The 20,652-nt window shown below is 46.1% G+C and overlaps 1 protein-coding gene across 1 annotated transcript; it reads right to left on the reverse strand.

Annotated features, from left to right (window-relative positions):
* Window positions 1–1,038: 1,038 nt before the first annotated feature.
* Window positions 1,039–16,930, reverse strand: FAM174B (family with sequence similarity 174 member B; the record flags this gene model as incomplete). The annotated part of the gene is made up of 4 exons (XM_084268243.1): window positions 16,625–16,930; window positions 7,829–7,960; window positions 5,668–5,693; window positions 1,039–1,112 (listed from the first exon to the last, which is right to left on the reverse strand). Exons 1-4 carry the CDS (start codon window positions 16,906–16,908, stop codon window positions 1,039–1,041), a joined length of 516 nt encoding a protein of 171 aa, XP_084124369.1. The 5' UTR covers window positions 16,909–16,930.
* Window positions 16,931–20,652: the final 3,722 nt, after the last annotated feature.

Raw genomic sequence — 20,652 nt, forward strand, 5'->3', positions numbered from 1 at the left:
AGCTCTGACCTCTGCAGCACAAAGCACAGCCGGGAGTGACAGTTAAAAATGCATCCTGGAGTTAAATGGGATTTGTAAAGCAGGTGATAGGAGAAAACTTCCAGTTTGATACAGATTAAGATCACTTACGTGAAGCTTCCACAAAAAACAAGAGGTGTTCCTTCTGCAATCTAATCATTCCACACGAGGACTTACTTTGCTCAGAAAAAAGGTAATACAGATGAAATGCAGACAAGTTACAGTAAGCACAGGACAGTACAAAACACTGGTTTTACTCCCTGTGGAAGGGCAGAAAATTACAAAAATATATCTCCTTTAATCCAAGACCGTTGTAGTTTAGGGCATGCCTGATTCTTCCTATTTCCCTGTGGTCTCATTTATTCAAGTTGGTCTGATCAGAGCTCCTTGGGACAAGAAGAATGTCATCATGAAAGCTTAGTGCAATTGTTGTTAAAAAAAAAAAAAAAATCAGTAGCAAGTTAAGAAAATTTTCTCCATGAGTCAACCTCTCACCCCTTCCCCAAACAGATTCTACACTAAACATACGGTGTGGCATTTCACCATGGCTTAACATTTTTACCACCTAAAGTCCTAAGTCACCTCTGTAAGGCCCAAAAATTACACTAGATTTGTTTGGGTTTTTTTTAAACACACTATCTGTGTAGCAATGACCAAAGTTTAACAGTGACTGAAGTACTGAATTAGGATTTTAGAAGATAAGTCCTTGGGGCAGCTTGGTTCAATCTTCCTTGTCTTATTCCTTCCACAAAACATATTTAGACCATAATGAGCTCCAAGTCCGTACGCAGGGCTGCATTTTGTCACGCTTTAGTGACACTGCAGCCCTCCTAAAGCAAGAGAGAGCTGAGTTTGCAAAGAGGAACTCTGGTCATTCCAACAGAGGAGTTTGGAAACCAGGGAACCGAACGGTGACGTTTTGGCCAGAAGGTCCATAGCCTGCTGTACTAACAGCACCTGGAGGAGGTGAGGCTTGGTTTGCTTGTAGGCTGCAGAGATGAAAGCCTCCCCCTTTCACAGTTACGGCTTCAGCAGGTCCCTCGACAGCAGAATGACATCTTGCAGGGCACCGGCGCTCCAGGGAGCTGTTTTACCTGGAAAGCAGGGAGAATTAGTGCAGCTGTAGATTTGCAATTGAATAGCTCACAGGCAGAGATGAGAACCCATCTGCAAAGTGAGGGGAAAAAAAAAAAAACAACCCAAAAAGCCACAAAGTGAAAGGCAGCATTATTCACTGTGATTGCCATCAGTTCCCTCCAGCAGCAGCTGATTTCTACAGTGACACTGGGCACTGAGGTGATGTTAACACCACACCAGGAGAAGCCAGACTGAGTGAAGGAAAAAGCAGTTACATCAGACAAAACCAGGATGCTGAAAGACCCCATGACCAGTCACTGTGCAGAGCAGAGAATGGACTGTGCACAGGGGAGCTGGTATTTCACATGAAACAGCATCTTGGACCTCACAGCTTTTTTTCAGACCAGCAGAGCGCTTTACTCACTGACACACGTGGACTATCCTCCCTGCAATGGATCCTGACACCCTACTTTCACTGCTTCAGAGTTCAAATGAAAAAAAGTCCCCTCCATGAAGGAGGGAAGAGCCCTCCCACAGGACTGCACCACCAGCGTGTAATCGACTGAAGGAGCCAGCAGAACGTGGTGTGCTCTGTAACAACTGTTACAGCCAAGGGAGGAAAGAACCTGGCCTTCAAACACCAAACAATAAAATGCTTTATGACCATCGCTTTCCTCCCCTGCTGTGGACCCATGGGAAATCCTTAACAGCAACACCAAAGCCTTGGCAGTTTGTTGTATGTATTGTAAGCAGCTGGCTGTGTTAGTGATTTGCACCCCCTTCAGATGAGGATAAATGATGCCCCTCCACTTATACACAACTTGTCACTGCTGCCTGCTGGGGAAAAAAAATAAATAAATAAATTAAGCTGCTACAAACCCCAGAGCAATTCAACAAGCACCATCCAGAACGGCCTGCAGCTTCTGCTGGCAAAAAAATCCATTAGAGCTGCTCCCCTGAGAGTCAACACCTTGCTGTAACAAGCAGACAATACCATGCTCCATTCAGGGCAGCGCACAGAGTCAGGCTCTGGAAAGGACGGATTCAAAGAGAAGATGCTGATAGTGTAACTCTCTTATTTTAGAGACTCCCAAAAGACCTGAGCACACCAAAGGCTGAGCCCTTCAACTGTGATGAAGATGTTTTCCACACAGCTCGATGCTATCGGCACCTGAAAAAGGGATGAATCCAGAATCCAGCCTTTACATATGGCACATCTTTCCTCTAAAACAGCCTGCAAGCTCTCAAAAGCCCTTTAGTCCCATGGTGGTTGAATAATGTTACTGTCCTCTTCCCTCTGCTTGCCACTACTCCTTACATATAAATCTTTCTCCTTTCAAGAGCACTTTGGAAGACGCATTCCTAAAATGCTTCTGTGTTTCACTAGTGCTGCCACTGTTAGAGGGGGAAAATGACAATCAGTGTGGAAAACAAACGGAGGTGTTTCACTGCACCATCAGGAAGGATGGGGGTTTCAATCTCCCCCAAAAATAACATTCAGTAATAACTTAGGAGCCTGACGTTAGGGTTGGGACAATTCCAGCTCTGGAAGTGAAATTCCAAGTTCGTCCCTGACTCTCACGTGGCACACGTCGCCCCAGACTCCAAACACTCTGCAGGGATGGTTGTGAAATTCACTCAGCTGGGCTCAGGAAGCATAGCAAGAGCAGAACACGCTGCCTCCACCAGCTGCAAGTCAGCAGGCAAAGGGGACACTGCTGATATCCCAGATTACTGAAGTGCTTTCAAAGCCTTTCATGTGCAAGGCGCCACAGAATTTATTCAGTACTTGTTTTCAGTTTTCTATTGAAGCTGACAAGAAATCCCCCAATGAGCTACGCTAGAGTTAATAAGCTTAATAAGCTAACAATTTTATTTACCTTTTCAGAAACCGGTTCTTTTTGCAGCTCTTTTAATCTCTTCTATCACACAAAACCAGCAGAGCTCCGTGATGGGGGACGGACACTAACAGCAGGGTGTTAGGGACATCTGCCTGTAACCCACTTCACTTTGCTCCTCTCTTCTTGAGTATCATCGTGCCAACTGCCTGATGAGCTCATGGCTTAGCCCCACCAAGATCATGAAATCTCTGCAATGAGCACTTTCTTTCAAGAAAGCAAGGGAACAAGTAGCAAAGAGGTGAGGGAAACCCTAAAATCGACATCAATTGGTGGGATGAGATTTATTGGAGGATGGGATTTAACTTTCTGCTAACTCATTTTCCAAGATGTGCAGCAGCTGTAATCCCATCATAAAACATGAAAAAATATCTGACATCTGGAAAATTATGATCAATAAAGTTCATACGGTCCAAAAATCAATTGGACAGGGATACTTTTCAGCCTTCAGCAGCACAGATTGAACTGGTAATCAAGAAACAAGCAGCCCTTCCATACTCAGTTTGTTTTCCTTGTTTAGCTCTGTAGTATTAACTTTCTTATCCCAATGACTCTTTCAATAACCAGTGACACACAGAGAACAATCCTCCATATTAAAACATGTTTTCCATGAAGCATTTCAAAGGGTTGTTAATGTCTCAGCGATTTGCCATCCCTGCTCCGTGACAATCTTTGATTTGCACTTTCACCCTCTTGTCACAGAGGAGTTGTGCTCACAGGATTAGAGAAGCCAGTGACAGAACTGCTTCCCTGCCACCGAAATGAGATCGCAAAGGGGGTATCTAATCCAGTGCACAGATGCATCTGCATTTGTCAGAGACAGGCAGTGGGTGGCTTTTGCATCCACAGGAAGGACTGTGTTAAGATTCTGAAGTGGTCTCATTAGCCTGCTTCATGGGGAAGAAGGTGGTTATTTCTCATCAATCCACAGCCCAAGGGAAGTAGGGGTGGGATCTACTGGGAGCCCAAAATCCTAAAGTCTTGTGAAAAACAAAAATAATTAAAAAAAAAAGTAGCAACCTTCATCCTGGAACCCAATTTACAGTCTGCTGTTCTTTGATGCCTTATGTAAGACTGGAAACAAATGCACACAAGGACAAAGCATTAAAGGAAAGAAAATTAACTGCATGAGAACAATTGGAGAGGTATATGTCGCTTCTCCCCTGTTGCTGCTAGACACCAACTGCCTTTTAATTAGAGTGCTGTTTGCATTACGTGGGGGAGACAGCACAGAATCTCAATTACTCCCCCGAACACTGACACAAGTACTTTCAATGATGGGAGGGGACCTCAAACAAACCAGTCCAGAGCCTACCCACATCATTCTCAGCAAAGACTCCTGCTACAAACCCAAAACAAGACTCTTTATGACCTGCATATCAATCGGAGCAGGTTAATATTGGGGTAATGTACTTGGTATTATGCACCAGAGGTACCTAAGGGCATGGTCTTCCAGGCCAGCTCTTCAGATTTCTTCCTACTGAGTTGCTGCTGGTAACCCTAGAGATGTAAAAGCACAGGATTGTCTTACTGTACATGTAAGTAACACTTGAATTGAGTAATGCTTATATTCCATCACTGCCAACATGTCCCTACTGTGTTCGTCTTTGGAAAACTGGTTCGTTTTCCACTCCACTCCCATGTTCTCTCAGATGCCTGTATTTAAAAAAAAACACTTTTTGTGCTTTTCTAGCAGAAAGCACTGAGCAAACACCATTGCAAATCATGACTTTATGGAGAAGGGACCATTTTCCCCACAGTTTCACAGCCTTTAAATCAAAAATGTGCAGGACAAAAGATTCCCAGCTAATTTCAAGTGATATTCAAAAGCTGGGGAGACTTTGAAGAATCTAGGTTTAAGCAGCTATGGAAAGTTGGTTTCTGATGTAGATATGGCAGCACATCACGTTACAGCACTGAACAATGGGAAGCCAGCCCATAGGCATATCTTTCAGCACCAGCATGGCACAAAGAAATAAAGAATTAAGGAAATCTGAATAATGACTCTTGTCAGCCATGGCACTGCCGCAGCAGCAGATCCTGCCACAGCACAGGGCTGCAGGAGGTGTAGCCTCTCTGAAAGCAGGCCCAATTATGGTACAATCACCAAAGCAGCACCTGGTCAAAATCCCCTCGCCAAGACTTGGTAGCACAGATGGGCCAAAAGTCTGTCATGTCCTCAGCCAAGTAAGCGCCGCTGCTAGGAGGCTGCTTGAATAAACCCAAACAGCCGTCACAAGTGATGCTGGCTGCTGCCAGGGATGCACCCTCATCTGAATGATAAAATAAATAGATAGAAGAGAGAGTGTGGAATGTTCCTGCCCACGGGTACTTGTCAGGAGACACCTATTACTCCTCCGTCCCCATCACAACTGCTTCCAGGTTGCTGCAATTCATGACACGTCATTTTAGTTGTCTAACAAGCTGAAACAGCAGTATCACCCCATTCCTTATGTGCCAGCCCTAGTGGCACCTCTGCATGATTTTTAGTATTTTTTTGAGATAATGGAGAGAGGAAGCAGTTTGCCCAACGTAGCAATTAACAAAGACTCTTTTAAAGCTCTAGGCACTTGCTGAATACTCAAAACAAAGCTCTTGCTCCAGTTGTGTAGCTACCTGCATGTATTTGTAACTCACATTACCCCTCTCTGTGGTTAAAGTTACCTCTCCTTACCTTGTCTTCCTGAAATCTGCACCCAGCTACAAAACACAAAGGAAACCTTAGATGGAACAAGGCAATTATCTCCCAAATGTCTATTTAATTTCTGTTTTGTGGAAGGAGCAGCATGGGGGAGGGCTGGGGAACTAGGAAAGGAACCCAACAGAAGACCTGGCAGAAGTTAGTTTATTGATATACTGTGAGTGTATCTCTGATGCCCCTTCTGCAGGTCTAGCCCGCTCATCAATACAAAAAGCCTCCTGACTGGTTTAATGGGGACATCAACAGTCAAACTCAGCAATGCAAATTTGCAAAGAAGTGTCTTTACTGGTGACAGGAGTTAGGAACTGTTTGGGGATGTAGTATTCGAGCTGCACAAAGGAACCACAGTGTTTGATACCTTTTACAGCAAATGTATCCTCAAAGCAGCTTTCCCAAAATCAATTCTGCTGCAGGGTTGTCTGTAAGATGATCTCTCCCTCTAAACTGAGGTAGTTCTGTTTGAGCTAAAAAAAATAAGTGTATGTCTGAAACAGCAAGGACTTCAGAAAATGTGGAATTTAACAGTTGTTGCACTGTGGCAGAAAGGAGGAATTCCCACAGCTGAAGAGAGGACTGGTTGGCTAAGAACCAAAAGCCCTACGGTCTCCGAACAGAGCATCAGACAAGGTGAAGAGCCATTTGTACTGCTGAGGAGCCCAGGAAAACCAAATAATTTTTGCAAAAGCGTCAGCAGTGTGTGCTCCAGGGAAGCAACATCAGATAACACGACCACAGTTCTCACGAGTCATATGGTTTCCAGCAAACTCTCTTCTTTGTTCATCTAGTATTTTACTATTAGACATCCTGAAGCACTGCCATAACTGAGAATCTTCTGTTCTCAGTCTTTGGAAAACCCCTCTGATCTGGCTACCAAAAGTTCATAGAGAAAGTACTCAGTTAAGAGGAAAAGGGGCAGGAGACACAGGCTGTTAAAGTAAGCCAGGGTGAGACACATCCCTGCACTGTGGTGCAAAGGAAAAGCTGCACAAGCTGAAATGATCAGCACAAACACAAGGCAGCTACAGAGAAGAGTGTCAGGCAAGGACTGATAGGAGTCTTTAATTCAAGAACTAATTATTTACACATGAAGGCACAGCTCACACCCTTCATTGTTTCACTGCTTCCAACTACTTTTATAGAGAAATTATGCAGTTAGTCTGAAAATGGCCAGCAGAGCGTGGAGCAGTATGTGTTTAAGATGCCAGCACACGTGGGCTTAAAGCTAATGCGTCGTTCCCCCTTTCTGAAGTGAGGAGATGGGCAACACAGCTAAAGTCTGTAAAATCTCCCATTAGGCAGTGTCAAGATCTATGTTTTTATAATTAGGAGAACTTATTTCAGCCAAAGTGAGACAGATTTTAGAGTAGGCCTTATTTGGATGAGAACGCAACTCGAATGCTATGGATGGCTTGATGCAAATAAAAATAAGAGATGCAGATACTCTGATGTCATAAATCAATGTGCAGCATCTTTATGTGCTCAGTGGTTGCTATAAATCTCAGGCCAGAATAGGCGCCAAAAGTTTTGGGTTGTCACACCACTTCTATCTCAAACAGACAAGCACATTTAAGGAAAGTTTTCTGCTATGGGATAACTGTTAGCAGTAACAACAAGAGACCACAGTCCTCCCTTTGTCACAGAACAACATGACAGCACTCTGGTACAAACCCAGAGGTTGGTGGAGATTGGCCACCATTTCTCTCCCCGGTCTCACGGCAACGGCAGCGCCTGGGAAAGCAGCCCCTGATCCACAGCCCTCCATCCAGGGTGTGTGAAGGCACTGAGCGTGCACAGGAACGACTGCCAACAGCTGCTCAAGAGAAGTTCAGTCTGTTAAACCTTGTTAGCTATTTGGGGCACGTGTATCCCGTTGTGCTGCTCTGCAGAGGAAAGAGAAGGGCAGACAGCCTAAGGGTAGCGTTGTAGTTATTACAAGAGCAGGAGAGCAAAGAGCACTGTGTGCTGAGAAACCAGGCAGAGGGACTGTAAAGGAGAGTGATAATGCTTGGGAAAAGTGAATGAGAGATTGTGACTGCCTCATCTTTGCCAAGCTGGCCCAGCAGAGGGAAAAAGAGCTGTCTTCACTAGTAAGAGCTCAGCAAGCAAGCCTAACTGGACAAGCTCGCAGCAGTACCTGTATTTCACATCAAACACTGTTGAGTCTTCATCCTCATCATCTTCTTCATTCAGAGGAGCCATTTCTACCCGCTCAGCTGGAGTGGTGATTATGTCGTACTTCCTGGTCTTCTTAATCCTCTTGCCAGACCTGAAACACAAAGGTGGGAAGAATCATCTTTACACAGTATTCTCCTGAGAGGCTGAAGCTGTTCCCACCAACACAGAGTCGCTGCCCCGTTTGATTCAGACCTCCCCAGCCACGAAGGCTGCAGAGCCAGCACACCTCCCCTCCCACCACCTTTCCAGGGCCACTGTTTGTGCCCATCAGCAGTTTCTCATCACCTGCAATCCAGATCAACGTCAGTCTTTCAGCTGCTCACAAACCAGAGATCCCTTGGCATCCAGGGCAGGCATATGAGCTCCAGAGCCCACTGTGTCCTCCTGCTGCCATGCTCAATAAGTGAGACAGCAGGCTTAATCAGCTGAAGCAACCAATGGTTTAGTGAACGTGTTTAAATGACAAAGCCTAGGTTAAGCCCTGCTGAGACATGGGAATGTTGTAGGCAGGATTAGGAGCAAAAGGGTGAGGTACAAATAGCCTGTTCTCTTTTCTTGCTATCAGCCCAGGCACGGGACTTCCACAAACAGCACTGAGCCTCAATCTGAGAGGTTTCATGCTCTATGCTACATTAAGTGCTATGATTCTAATCATAGATTGGTTTGGGTTGGAAGGGACCTCAAGGAGCATCTTGTTCCAACACCCCTGCCATGTGCAGGGACACCTCCCACTAATTACGGGCACCCAAAGCCCCATCCAACCCGGCCTTGAACACTGCTGGGGATCCAGGGACACCCACAGCTCCTCTGGGCAACGTGTGCCAGTGTCTCACCACCCTCACAGTGAAAAACTTCTTCCTTTCATCTAGTCTAAATCTATTCTCTTCAAGTTTATAACCAACTATCACTTGAAGCTAACTGCACCTACCACCTCTCCTCCTACAGACACCAGCCTTACTATCCTTTTGGGACGGAGAAGCTCAGGCACCTATGTGCCCTATGGCTTTGAGAGACTGCTTTTCTAACACTTGCTTTTACTTTCAGTTAACACACACTTGGTGCACAGCTTTTCAACAAGTTCTCTGCCTCTAGCTTGAATTGTGCAGGTCCTTTTTACTTCACCTACTGCTTTCATGTATATTCGGAGGGTCACACTGCTCATGCATTAATCCAGTTCTGTGATTATACATTAAAGAACATGCTGATGTGTATGGCTAGCCTTTGGGGAGAAAAGTGGATGGTTTTGGTTAATAAACTGCAGAATTGTCTCATTCACCTTTTATAAAACAAAACCAGCAACTTGCAAACACTGGAAGGGAGCTGGTCAGGCACAAGCAAGCAGCCCCTGATTTTTTGTAATCACAACTACTGCTCCAAGCAGACAGCACATCATGAGTACATTTTCACTGTCTTGCCCTGGTACATCCTCCAAGGTGTGCCAGATTCAACACTGCCATTTCTGCACCAAGAATGGATGCCTTTTACAGAGCTACACAGCAGCAAGCACCGAGCTGTGAGCGTCACAAGACTGTGCCTCAAGCCCTGTGTTTGCATCTCCACCGCGACGGTCCTTTCCAGGCTTAAAGTAAAGGGAATTTAAATCGTTTAACGGCTCAGAGGTGGAAGCCTGAGTGCCTCTGCCTAGCAGTGTTTACGGGCAGTAGTCCAAGGCTGAACAAACAGGCCCCAGCCCTTGGGATGGAGCAGTTTGCATTTCCTCCCTGTTCTGAAGGCTAAGGTTGCATCAGAAGCGAGAAGTCTCCTGTCGTCTAATCTTTATAGCAATCTGCGCCGCCGTGTCACGTAGAGCACAGGGTGGTTTGTTCTATTACTGCTGTTGTTGAAACAAGCAATTTTATATCCAATACAGTAGGACTCTTAACCCAAACACTCGAAAATCCTTTTGAAAACACTTCTCTCTATTATTCTGCTTCTCAGCCAAGACCTAACAGCAAAGTCATGTAGGGAGGGGTCTCATCTTAGAGGTAATGCTTTGCTTTTACAAGAAACATTTACTCACACTGTGAGGCCTAAACAGAGATCAAAACTAACCCATGCCTACCTGTCAGAACAAACCAAGCACAGTCTTACCACTCAGCCTTACACATACCATACACACGCTGGGCGCTTTCATAAGTTCACTCATTTAAGACCTTACCTATGTTACCAGACCCACTTATTGAGAGACATCCTCTCCCATTCCCTCCATTAGCAAACATAACTTACTCTATGGAGTTCATCTTACATCAATTAATATTGGAGTGTTTGAAGCAATTACTGCAGAACAGGTATTTTTAGCAATGGAAAACTTGTACCCTTTAGCCTCCAGCCATTAATTAGTCTATTTGGGCTACACTTTAAAGAAGGCCTTGAGCAGAACTTGCTGCACAATCATCTATTAATCCTCCATCACCCTCACTTAACCACGGTGCTCATTTAGAAAAAGGAGGAAGCTCATTTTGCTGTTGGTTTTTGGCTTAGCTGTTACAGTCAGATGTTTGACATTGGCAAGGCAAGAGGGTCTTTCCTTGCCTCTTCTTCCTCAATTAATTCTACACCAGATTACCTAGCTAATTTGTCATTAATCTGCACTGAATTTTCAGTGGTCTGTTTCCTCGTGGTCCTTTGAATGACTCCCCTAGGCTTCATAAATACTAAGAGTTACCCAAGCTTACTTTAAAGGAAAGCCTTGGGAGTGTTCCTACACACACACAAGATAAGCCTGCCAGTCAGGAAACCACTGCACATTAAAACTCCCAAACCTCAAGAGGAAGGAACATCAGCAACAAAAGGAAAAGCATTTTGTCCAACGGGTGGGACCAGGCAGCATCTTTTGTTTGCAGGCAGACAGCAGAGTCAGCGGAGTAGCACAGGGCAGGAACTACAGAATACATGTTTCATGAACTTCAGAGACCTCCTGGATACGGTCAGAATATGTTATCCCTCCTGGGCAAAGAGAGGCTCTCCAGCCACATTCATTTTGTGGTTTGGGGTTTTTTTAAGCAAACAAGAAGTGTTCTGGAAGCTGTGGTCAGAATATGTGCCTTGAACAACACCAAGCTGAAATGCTCCTGAGGTTGTTTAGCCAGGATAGAAGCTGTACTGGGGATTTCGGAACAGAAAACTGCCTTCCATTTAAAAAAATAAAGATTTAAAAAACCCACATAGCTTCTGCTGTCTGACTTCAGCCACCCCCTGTAATTAAGAAAGGGATGCTACAGGTCTTGCACTGAATCACCATGAGGAGGAAAAAAAGAATAATGAACTGCAGCCAGGGATATTAGCCTTTCACTGTAGGCCTGGTGTTGCTCCCACCTAAACCAGCTCACTAGTGTTAACAGAAGACAGGCATAGTGAGCACAGTACTGAATCGAGGGTAGATGAAGAATAACTTATTCTGGCAAACGTGAGGACTGTTTGCAGCTCCTCCAGAGCTGTTCAGCCACAGTGGTGTTCACACATGAGTACGGCCCTTGGGCTCAAACGCCTGATACATCACACCCCCGGGTCAGGTCCATCAGAGATCAGATTTACTCCCTCCACCAGGACACGTGGGGAGGGACGACACACAGACAGGGGCTGGAGCAGAACGCTGACTTTGTGTCTCTCTATTGTGACCGGGGGCTATTTTGATCAAGCACCAGTCATATGCAGCACTTCATCCTCCTTCCTGAGACATCATGTGGTGGAGTAAATGCTCAAGCCAACTCACTAATTCATTATATTATTTACGCCTCTCAACTATTTTAGTCAACAACCCCGATATTCACAGATTATGCTTTGACCCAGAGAGAGGTCTCTGCATTTCTAATCTAGTATTCCTGCTGGCTGCCAAGAGATACAGAGGGACGGGACCTACCCCTGGAGAAAAACCCCACAAAAAAACCCCAACCCTATCCCTTCTTAGCAGAGTGCCTATGGAAGTCTCATTAAGTAAGCTACAACCTTCTTTCTAGACCTGCAGCACTGTTACACTGGGAATGGGATTCAGACCAGTTTATTTGCTGTTAACAGGCTATCTTAGTTTAAAAAAGTATGGAAATAGAAACCTGCAGAAACTCCAGGCTTTCTACTAGCTGATGAATTAAATCAGTTCATTACTGTTGATGTGTCTGGGCATCTCTGCTCTCTGGATGGTGCTGTACACAACAAAGTTAAACCACAAAGCTAAGTCCTCACATGTTTTCTGGAGGACTGTAGCAAACTGAAGGTGCTGTGTTTTCTAGCAATCAAGCCCTTAGGATGGAATATACCCAGCCACAAAGAGCAGAAGCATCCCCTTGTTTAATTACGCTGCTAATAGGAGGGATGGGTCAGAGACTGCTACTGGGAATAACTTCAGCAACACCTAAATGGGATATTGTTGTGGTTCAATGAAGCGGTGCTGTCTGTAAGTAATTAAAATACAGCCACTCACATCTGGTGGTCAGTACCAGAGCCAGCATGCACTTCCAAACATTACAGCACTGTCAGACCAGTGTCGTTAGCGACGTGCTCGAGAACTATCCTTGTTTTATAAGGCAGAGGTACAGAGACTTTTATGATCTACCCAAATTCTTCAAGGCTGTGAGTGCTACAAGAAGAAATGGCATTCAGCCCCTGCTGTGACTGCTCACATCAGAGCCCAAGATGGTATGAGGCAGTGATCCTCTCTCTTCCTTCCACCAATTTGCTGTCAGGCTCACATCAAGAAAACACAGCCTTCTCAAAGACAGGAGCTCTGAGAACCAGGACAAGTGTCCCATTTGTCATTCTCCGTGGTTCTAACTAAACTACACACATCTTACACGAAGCTTTGAATTGGTGTCATAAATAGATGTTTTGGGGTTGGGTGTTTTGTTGGGGTTTTTTTCTTCGCCATTTAAGGTAATTTTAATGGTGGGTTTTTCTTTCCTGTTTCTGGACGAGGTGTGAACTTTGCTGGAGTGCTCTGGTTATAAAAAAACTAATTTTACATCAGTCAAACTCTCTGGGGTTAAGCCTTGGATGGCCCAGAGCAATTGCCCAGTTCATAGAACAAAGGGTCTTGTATCCTATGATCATATGCTTGAACCTCTCTGCTTAATCTCAGCAATTTATACCAGTTTTGCAATTACTGGAAAACTAAGCTTAAAGTTGAACAAAATACAATGTAACAAAGCAACGAGTTACAAAAAGAAAAAAGGCAAAGCGGGTAGTTTCTAAAAATGCAGATAAATAGCCCTTCCTAGCCTGGGTTCTGTTCATTCAAGAGCAGGTCAAGACATGCAGCAAACACTTAAGGCACACAGTTTTCTGCAAGTAAAGCTTTGGCTTGCTTTCAGCTGGCCCATTTGAGCAGAAGTAACTTCTCCAGTTTCCCTAGAAGGCATATGGTCTACCAGCACAGAAAGCCACATCTGAAAAATTAGTTTCCCAGGAGCTGATCCCACAAATTGTACTGCAATGGAATGAACCGAGCTGCACCAGGAGAGAGCAATAGAGTAGAATATGGGGTAGAAACCAAATCAAAAACATAGATCAAAGAGTGAATTTAGCTGCTTGTACTGTTCATAAGTTGTTGCAAGAGAAACTGTTTCTTGGCAATGCAAGTTACCCAACCTTTTCATTGAAAAGAACATGAAATTTGGTCTGCTGTGGAAATGATTTTGGTTTGGAAGCACACAGTGCCCAGGGGTATAGGAAAGAAAGCAAGCCCAGAACTGAGCTTGCAAAAAACCCCAACAAAACAAAAACAAACAAAAAACCCCACTCCACTATAGCGAGTTAAGCCTTGACACATGTAGACAAGTAGCAAAGTCTTGGCTGGCCTTCCTGGATCCTAGTAGCCAGAGAGAGAAAGGGAATTCAGACCACTTTGGGCAATACCGCATTCTGAATCACTCGACCATGAGAGGGATTCAGAGCATAGCGTTCCCAAAAGGAATGAAGAGGAATCTGAGCATTGTCTTAAAAACAGAGCTCCAAAGCTGGAGAAATATATTTATCCCTACTCAAACAAAAAAAAAAAAAAAGGAAAATAGTATATACATAAAAATATCTAAACTTCAGATGTATAAAAAATAAAATCTGTTTTTAAAAAACCCAATGCCTATGACAAGAGTATCTGGCCATTCACTACTTCATTTCATCTCTACAATCCATATCTAAAAGGATAATTTACTTCCAGCAACCCAGCACAATTTCACAGCGAAGGTTTAATAAAAGATTGGATTTTGGCAAAATCTCTTTAATAGGAATCCATGACACTTCATGGAAAAAAAAAAAAACCCTGCAATGTTTCTGACTAAGTATGAACAAAACCCTTATGCTGATGGAGAAAAGCTTTACATTTATTGAGGGTAAATCCCTTATCTCTCCTGCAACAGAATCTCCTCGGATCTATGTTGTCGGCTACAAGTGTGACACGGTACAAACATACCTGTTGGTATTCTTGTCTCATTTGCAGCTGTTTACAAACAAGTGCTCTGTCAGATAAAGACATCTACTCAGAAACCCAAAGCTTCACTTTCCATTTTCCTTGCAGGTTCTAATAAAGATAGACGACACATCTCAGAGAGATTTATATATATATTTTTAAAACATATCTTCAATGCTGCATTAACTCTGACCAGCAGCATAACGACGACTTTGGCATGGGAGAATTAATCCATCATTCCCAAGGTGACTTTAACCTGGACCTGGTTTTGCTGATTATGGTATAGGGAAAGGTCTTTAAAGGGCATCGGTCTGCTTTCTTTGGCTAGAAACTTTCAGTCTTATGCCAGGTCTCCCTGACACAAGGTCTTACTTTCTACCCAGAAGAAACTGAGGCAGAAAAAATAAGCTCTCCAAGACCAGAGAGAACTAGGAGTAGTAACTGGAGCTTTTCCTTCTGCACTTGAGTTACAGACTTCCTAATTTTAGTTTATATACCTTACTGCCAATATTATTGTGTTTGTCCATGATAACTTTAAACAGCATTAAAGTGGTTATATATTGATTTAAAAGAATGAATATTCTTTTCAATATTTTAATGAGTTCTCCCAAACCACCCCACTTTAATGAGCAAATTTGTTTGCATTGTCTTTTGCCAGCTGCTGCAACACTTAAGAATTTAGTTAAATGTCAATTTCTTTAGAAAATACCAGTTCTTATCCTTTCAGTCTTTAACACTGTAACGCTACCGCTGCGAACACTGCCCTTTCTACAAGGAATTAATTCAGAGGTAGGAGATGCAGAGCACTGAGCTGCAGCCATCATGCAAATGCAAAGGAGCTGCTTGAAGACAGAACAAGGAAGAGTTTGCCAACTCCACTTGTTCAACTACTTCTGTCACCTGAGACGTGACGCACGCCTCCCTGCCGCCGAGAGCCAGCTGCTCCACTCTCCCAGCTCCTTCCTGCTGCCCCTACCAAGAAGTCAGATGGCTCTTAAAACACTGAAAAATTGCAAACTTCCCTGGCAAAGCTGGGCAGAAACAGGCAACAACTTGTTATTTGTAGGCTGTGTGAGACAGGGACAGCTTCTAGTGCACCACGGGGACTCTCATCACCACCCTGAGATGAGTAACAGCAGTACCAAATGGAGCTTTAATATTTGCTCTTCTTCTCCTCTGGCAGCAAGCCGAGAGGAAGACTGGCTTTCTAAAGGGAGTGAGTTTAATTTGCTCATGTCCCTCACAGCAGGAGGCATTACATTTCAAGGGCTGCCTGGACAACTCAAGCACATGTCAACATCAACCCACTTCTGCAGCGTGTAGGGCAGCGAATGAACTGGTCTGTGCCAGTTACACCACACTAAATGGACAAGATACAGGCACCAAGCAGTTGCCAACCTCTGCCCAGCTTCCTGCTGCTCACCAGCACTTCTCCCAGGCACGTGAGCAACCGGGAGCGTCTTCCCTCCTGTGCTGGGAGCAGGAACTTGCATCCATCCAGTCTACACAAGTGAAAAGTGAGGGAGCTTTGTCACACATCACAGATCCAGCCAAACCAGGGCTGTGGTGTAAACCAATGTCTACTTTTGTCTATGCGGGACCTCCTCAAGCTTCATTAAGAGGGGAAAAAAGAAAAAATTGTCCTTTTTTTCTTTTTAAACCCAGAATGAGTTGCTACAGAGGTGACATCTGCACTATCCCATGGGTGCACAGGATGCACATGGCTGAGGCTGGCCAGGACCTCTCAAGACCGAGCACAACCATCCAGACCCAGCTGTCCAGTTGAGCTTTGAAGATCTCCAGGGATGGAGATCCCACTGCCTCCCCAAACCACCTATCCTAGTGCCCCACCACCCTCACAAACTGAACCATGTGAGACTCCATCTGAAAGCATGAAAATGCATTGTGCCTGCTCCAGTCCCCAGCCATCGCACAGCTGGGACCCAGTGCACCCCATGCCCTAAAAAAAGCCACGCGAAACCCAACTCCTGCCCTATTTTTCAGCAGAACCGGAGAAAGACGCAGATTTCTGAGGCCAGCAGCAACCCCAGCAGCAACCCCGCGACTCCCCAGCAGTGTCATGAGGCAGCTACACACGCCGTGCCTGAAGCCCGGCTTTAAAAACACTATTAAGAGGCGAGGGACTGGTGCTGGGAGGTCTCGGCGCTGACGGGGCTCAACGCCTCCCACCGAGCTCGGCCCGCCGGCAAGCCTCGGCCGCGGCGCTGCCCGACCCCCGGCCGCCCCCCTCCTCCTCGACCGGGGGGCTGGCAGAGCCCCGAGGCCGCGGGCGGAGGGCCCGGCCCGTCAGCCGGCACCTGCCGGGGAAGGGCGCGGCGCGGCCCGGGCGGGCCCTACCTGAAGACGCGGAGCAGGAGGCAGGCGATGAGGGCGGCCGTGAGGGCGCAGGCCCCGATGACGGCGGCCTTCAGCGCGGAGAGGTCGCGGAGCAGCGCGGGCACGGGGCTGAGATGGGCCCCGCTGTGGTTGCCGGGCGCGCCGGCCGGCTCGGCGGGCAGGCGGCTGACGTTCACCACCGCCGCCGGCTCCTGGCTGCCGCGGGCGCCGGGCGCGGCCGGCAACAACAGCGGCGACAGCAGCAGGCAGGCCGAGAATAGCAGTAACGGGGCCGCGGAGCGCATCCTGCCCGGCTCCGGCCGCCGCCGTGCCGAGCCCCGGAAGGCAGCGCCGGCCGGCCCGGCCCGGCCCGCCTCCCCGAGAGGCGCCGCCTCCCACGGCCGGGGCCCCGCGGCCAGGGGCCGGGGCTCGCCTGCTGTGGGTAGGGGTGGGGTGGCCGGTACCGTGGCCTCCGGCGCCTCCTCCCCGCCCACCCCGCGGTTCCTCCCGCCGCACCCCCAGCCCAGCTGCCTCCTCAGAGCTCCGCCGCGTCCTCGAATCTAACCACAACGGGCAACACCTGCCCAGACCCGCGGTGACCGCGGCGTTCGAGCTGCGATGGAGCACGGTGCGGACCTCCCGGCGGCTGGCGTAGCCGCGGAGCTCAAGAGTTCCCAGCTCAGATTTACCCCTTTTATTTTCCCACAGCCCGCCTAGGCTGTGCTTCCAGGTGAATTTATTTACTGATGTTTCACGTAGTTAACATCACGGGATTTGTGGCGGTCAGAGCCGCAGTTCTGCAAACCATCCCGGGTGTGCTGAGCGTGAGAGCTGAGCCAGGCAGGGAGAGCAGACAGGGGAGTGTGGGTGCCTGTGCCACCGGACCGCTGAGGCCTGACTTCGCTGTGCTCCCCGTGTTTTGTATTAGCTAATAAATACTGTTGTGCAAGACAATTGTGTCTGCAAAATAATTGTGTCTGGGAAGAAGGGCACGTTGCCACTGAAACGGAGTGAAACAAAGCGAGGAAAGGAGAAAGAGATGGTTTCCTTGCTGTTAAACTACACTTGAGGGTTGGCATGGCAGGGTATAATCTGCAGGAACGTGACTGAGCTGTGAAAAAGATCAGCGCTGGCAGTCAGTCTTCCCTTGGAAAGGTGGCAGTGAAAAAAACGTGTAGTTCATCGGCTGTCCCAGCCAATGGGGATGCTGTATCAAATGCCACCCACTCGGTAATAAAAGCATCCTGTGTTTTTTTTTCCAGGAAGTTCTTTGGGATGAGGAAATTTTGACATGGAGGATGTGCAGTAGGCCCCCTAGACTGAATTACTCATTGTTCCAGCTATATTTCATGGCTTTTATGTCGCTTTCCAGTTTCCAATATGGGGCCCCAGGTTATTTTTGTTCAGGGAAAAAAAATAAATAAATAACCCCCCCACATCTGGGCAGGAGGTCAGATCAGTGGTGCAGAGTATTTCCCAAACATTGGTGTGAGCGCTGCTCACATGATTTATTATTTGTAAACACTGACCCTGATGTTGGCCCTGCCTGTTCTGAGATGTTTGCCAGCTGCTGCTTGGCCTCCACCAGAGTTCCCTTGGTTGTTCTCCCCATCGTTCCTCTTGCCAAGCAGTGCTTTTCCATAGGATAAAGGAAGAGGCATAAGTGGCTTCAGAAGCGAGACCCACCCCTGGCTGGTCACGGAGCTTAAGGTTCAAATCCTCATCCACCATTCTCCATTAGTTGTGTGTTGAAATCGGAGCCCCACGGTGCCGTGTTCTGGGCATGTACCCAGTCAAACACACTCCTCACCCTCAAAAACTGATATTCACAATCACTGTATGGGAATGCTGGGTGGGAATCCACTCAGGATTGTACCTTAAGTGCTCAACTGTTAAGACAGGAGTGATGAGTGAACACTGATGATGTCCCACGCTGATCCTCAACATCCATACCTTCAGTGTTCCTTGGGCAGGGAAAGGTGAATGCAAAGACTCCTGCTAAGCTTGCTCAGAGCAGAGTACTGCCAGCTTTGCCATGGGGTAGGCAGCACAAAATCCTTCCTGAGCATGAAAAATGGACATTGCTGGACCTACAATTTTCCTGCAATCATCTTTAATCTTATCTCAACATTGCTGCTGCGGTGCTCAGCTGGGAGAGGGGCACTGTAGGCTTCATAAGACAAGTCATTTTGTTTCACATCCATTTTCTAACAGAGGCAGACTTATTCCTGAAATAAATATTCAGCAAATTTGCAACCGGATTTGCTGTATTGTATGAGTGTATCAGTGCAATTTCCTCTGAAATGCAGAGCCCGAAACATCTGTTACTTGACTAGCATAAACCAGGCAGTGGGAGATGCTGGATCTGGCACTTTTGTTTGACTTTTATTGCTACGTTGGCTTTTTTATATATATATATATATATTCCTGTGGCAGATATTTCAATCTACTAAGATTTAGGCTGAAAGCCAGCAGAGGGAATTAATATTTATTGTCACTCCAGAGTTCCTCTATTTGACAAGGTACAATTGTACCAGTTATATGTGGTGTCAAACATATTCCAAACAGTCTAGAAATGATAAAGCTCAGGATTCTTCTGGCTTGTTTCTGATCCCCCTAAGAAGTAGGCTTATGCTGTTGGGATTTTGGTACTTGGTTGAGAAGCTGCACAGCAGAAAGAAGCAAAGGAAGATGTTATCCATGTGCAAAGTGCAGCTAATTCCCTTGCTCTGTTCCCTGCCTTCTAAGGATCTTATTTATGCCCTCTTCTGCCTGGGTCTGAACATCACTGGGTTTAACCAGCCTCTCTGCAATGGTGGTTAGTGCTTTGGGTGCTTTTTATTGCATTCCTTGCATTCAATTAGTTTCCAATCAGCAATGTCTAGACACATGTGGGGGCAAAGGCTTGACTGTGTTTGGAAATGGAACCTGCAGAGCTGGGGAAGGGGTCCCAAAATTCATCCCTCTGTGTTCCTCTTGCATGAACCCTGCGTGTCTTTTCCACTGGAAGATGACAGAGCAATGTTGACGTGACCAAACACAGTGTGTTGCAGGTGGCTGGTGCTGACATGATACATCAGTGGTGGTTGGACCTCCATCCAAAAGAACAAAGAATCTTTATCTTGGCTTAAACGACCCTTCCATCAAACTCTGCATTGCTCTGGGGAGTTGAGCATGTGCCTGGAGGCTGTGCTTGGAGTTGGAGGACCTAGACTTATTCCATGGTGTCTCTGTTCTGCAGTGCCATGGGACGTTATATTCCACCAAGTTGTGCAGGATGCTGAGGAAGTGCTCAGTTGCAATTTAATTTGGTTTTGTTCTTTAATTAGGCCAGATTGGGCTTTGTTCCCATCTGTTCAATAGAAATTTCAAGTGACTGATTCTTAAGAAAATAATACCAAAGCTCTAATCCATTTTCTAATGAGCTATATAAGGTATTTAATCTAGTCTCTTCCCTGTCAGATGTTAAAAAGGCTGAACCAGTGGAAAATGGCTCAACTTGCTTGTCAACAAGGCATAAAGCCCCAGGAGGTAGTGTATCTCCTGAGGACTTCCCAGCATCTCATCTAACTTCAGACAACATAAACTGATCCAGCTGTTCTTGATGTCCTAACTTCCTCTGGAGCCAGGAGAGGGAAAATTTACCCCAGAAGTGAAAATACTAAACAAGCCGCAAGAAATGCTAACGGGAAAGGAGTCCCAAAACTGTAACAGAAGGGGAAAAGGGCCCACATGCCATTGATGGTCATGGAGTAGGATCTTCCAGGCTTCAACCCTGCCATAAACTGTAGCCATTCAAAGACTCGGCTTTCAGAATAACATTGTCCTTACTCTTCATATTAACATTCAAGAATAAGGACAACAAGTATGTTTGAATGTTGGAGCAGAGGAAGTGTGGAAGTGTTTTTATAGTCCCACGTCTAAAAATGCCTTTAAAGTGGGAAGCAAGACATCCAAAATCTCGGTGAAATGGCAGTATCCAAAGGAAATATTTGCAGATTGTTGCCATATAAATAATCTGCAAATATTGTTCCTGAATTTTAAATTGA

This window comes from Gallinula chloropus (assembly GCF_964237585.1).
Source record: "Gallinula chloropus genome assembly, chromosome: 9".
NCBI classification, from domain to species: Eukaryota; Metazoa; Chordata; class Aves; order Gruiformes; family Rallidae; genus Gallinula; species Gallinula chloropus.